Source organism: Centroberyx gerrardi, chromosome 2 (genome assembly GCF_048128805.1).
Source record: "Centroberyx gerrardi isolate f3 chromosome 2, fCenGer3.hap1.cur.20231027, whole genome shotgun sequence".
Classification (NCBI taxonomy): domain Eukaryota; kingdom Metazoa; phylum Chordata; class Actinopteri; order Beryciformes; family Berycidae; genus Centroberyx; species Centroberyx gerrardi.
In genome coordinates this window covers 33,127,082-33,129,991 of record NC_135998.1, presented here as the reverse complement: position 1 = coordinate 33,129,991, position 2,910 = coordinate 33,127,082, and the positions used below count along the sequence as shown (strand labels likewise).

General features: G+C 40.6%; 1 protein-coding gene across 1 annotated transcript; it reads left to right on the top strand.

The window, feature by feature from the left end:
* The first annotated feature begins 1,379 nt into the window (after nucleotides 1–1,379).
* LOC139917001 (heat shock protein 30-like) lies at nucleotides 1,380–1,892 on the top strand. The gene is given in 1 exon segment (XM_071906020.2): nucleotides 1,380–1,892. A coding segment is annotated over 1 exon segment (513 nt).
* The last annotated feature ends 1,018 nt before the right edge of the window (nucleotides 1,893–2,910 follow it).

The following is a 2,910-nucleotide window of genomic DNA, read 5'->3' as shown; positions in this document are numbered from 1 at the left end:
AGAAAAAAATGAATTGAATGTAACACAGTTTTGTTTTGTTTTTTTTCAAATTTTTTGACCATGCACTCAATTTTTTATTTTTTTTATTTTGTTAAATGTTTTTTTTTTTTTGTGACAGTTTTCTTGTCACTCTTTTGGCATGGAGGGGATTTTCAGTGGTGTCACTTCCAATAAATACTATTTTCGATTAAAGTTTTTCAATGCCAATGTTTTTCGTCTATTTTTAGTCCGAGTCAAACTTTCAGCACGATTCCTTGAAATGATTCTCAGATGCTCGTTAAATATGAGTCCAGGATTTCACTCAGCAATCTGACATCATGATCCAGAGGTTCATGGGACTCTGAAGCTGCTGCAGATGAGCAGCATTGTGTGCCTATAGCTCAGCTTGATTTCTGGAGTACAGTGGCATCTTTTCCATCTATTTAACAAATTGGTGTCAACTTGACGACTGACAGTAGATTTAATCATTTTTACACTCCCTCGTGACTTAATTTCTAAAGAGCGACTATCACCAAATATAGCAACTTTTTCAAACCATGGGAAACAATGTTAAGGTGTTAATGTGTTGACTCCCAAAGCATTTGGTAACAAATCTGTACAGCTAATGCCCATTTGTGCTACTTGGTTGTCTAATCCAAAGGTGCCTGATGATCACAGCGCTTCAGATGTATGGCCCCCTCCTTCCACCAAAGCATGGGGACTGTAGCAAATGTACTGATATTAAATTTAGCATATGATGTCATCTGGCGACCGATGCCGACTTTTTGAAAGGCCATTTGCTGCTCTCCTTGGAAAAGAGTTGGCAACACGTCCTTCATGTTTTTAGAGATCCCATCAAAGAGAACCTTGTGTACAGTTAACATACATCCACCACACACAGTAAGCATACCAGACCCCTTTTGTCGTAGTACACTAAACAATTTGATGCTTGCTTTAGATTGTTTCTGAAGTGTGCAATTTGAAATAAACATTTCAAACATCCATCAACAGGAGAAGCAATACAGCTCAATCTACTTTCTTAAACGATTGATTTGACCCCCAAGTATACTATGTATAGATTTTTTTTCTGTGCTGGAATTCCTCATGTAGAATACAGCGCTGATGACATCTAGTGTTGACTTGAGGCAAAACAGGAAAGTTCCTGAATAAACACTATAGGACTGGATTAGTGCAGTGATGTCACCACTCCTGAGTAAGGCCTCCGCCTAGTGGAGAGCTGTGGCAACGACAGGAAAGTTCCTGAAGACGCTGGAATTCCTGGAGACAGAATATAAAACCTGGAGGAATTTCACTGCTGAGACAGAAAACAACACAGAACAGACACTTTAACAGAGTTTCATTGCAGAAATAGAGGATCTAACGCTAAACAGACACTGAAGATGCTGTGCTCACATGGATTCCAGTCTTCCCTCAGCCCATTCATGCATTTCTACTGGCCTGTACGCAGTCTGTGGCCTCAGGTTGAACCTCTTCTCCTGTAGAGAAACATACAGGAGCTGCACAGCAGGCTGGAGCTGATGGAGAAACTTCAACACAAGATCCTGCAGGAGATCCCAGCCTCTGTGACCATGCAACCAGTCTCCTACCAGCTGGAGAAAGAGGGGGAGCCCTTCGCCCTGACCCTGGACACTGAAGACTTTTCCCCAGAGGAGCTGAGTGTCCAGCAGGTGGGCAGGAGGCTGAGAGTCAGCGGGAAGACAGAGAAGAAGCAGGAGGACGGGAAAGGCTGCTACTCTTACAGACGGCAGGAGTTCAGACGGGAGTTTGATCTGCCTGAAGGGCTGAATCCTGAAGCCGTCAGCTGCTGCCCGGCTCCGGACGGGACGCTCCACATCCAGGCGACAAAACCTCCAGAGAGAGAGCGGAGTATCAGGAGGAGCTTGGATGAATAGACTCATAAGTGTCTTTCTTTTCTATTTCGTTGCTTAAATACTGCTATGTTTTAGTGTTTTAACTCAACTTAATTCTACTTCTTGCATCACTGTGTACTATTGGGAAATGTTAAAGTTGATGTGACTATTATATATGGCTACACTAATCAATAATGTGTCTGTATGCAGGACAATATGGGGGAAAGCTTCTGTGTGTAATGTCAAGGTGAGGGAGGGGGGCAGTCAGCTGGGAGATTTCTCTGTTGAGAATGGATGGATGGCACTATTTTATTTTTATTCTTATTTGATTTTTTTTTTTTCTTTCGTTTCTATCTGTGTGTTATTGATATGATGGCAAAATGTATAACTCTTGTTTCTGTTGAAAACCAATAAAATTCTGTTTAAAAAAAAAAGAGGAGCTTGGAGGAGGAGACACAGCAGAGTCTCTGTTCACAGACAGAGGGCAGCAGCAGAGACAGACAGCAGCAAGCAGGACACTGCTGACAAGATGGACTAATCTTCTAATTTCTGTTTCAAATTTAAATTTGATAAAGGCTGTGTTTTTTCATATGAATGTTCTATAATCAATAAATATACAAACCATTGAACTATGTAAATGTCTAGCAACCTGTTTTTTTTTTTCAAAATTGAGACAATTCCGTTGAGATAAAATGTAGGAAACTAGAAACAGAAAGCAGAAAACAGGAGCTCATAACACTTTATTGTCACATACCTGTCACATGCTAAACCTTTTTTAAAAGTACATAGCTTTTCTCAAACTCTATTTACTCTTCCTCTATACAGGAAGTCAGGTGTTTTGTCTCCACCTCTGCTTATAAGGGCACAGTCCCTACTCTGTCTTGAATGCTCAATGAAATGCAGAGTGTGTGTTCATTTGCCATCTATGCTGTACACTGCATAGTACCTAATGTAAATACTTAAAGTAAACTATCCCTGCTTTGCACAGGCTGTCCTCATTCTTCTTTTTTTTAACATTTGCAGCAGCAAGCCAATGTATAAAAAGTGTGTAGCTAAATTT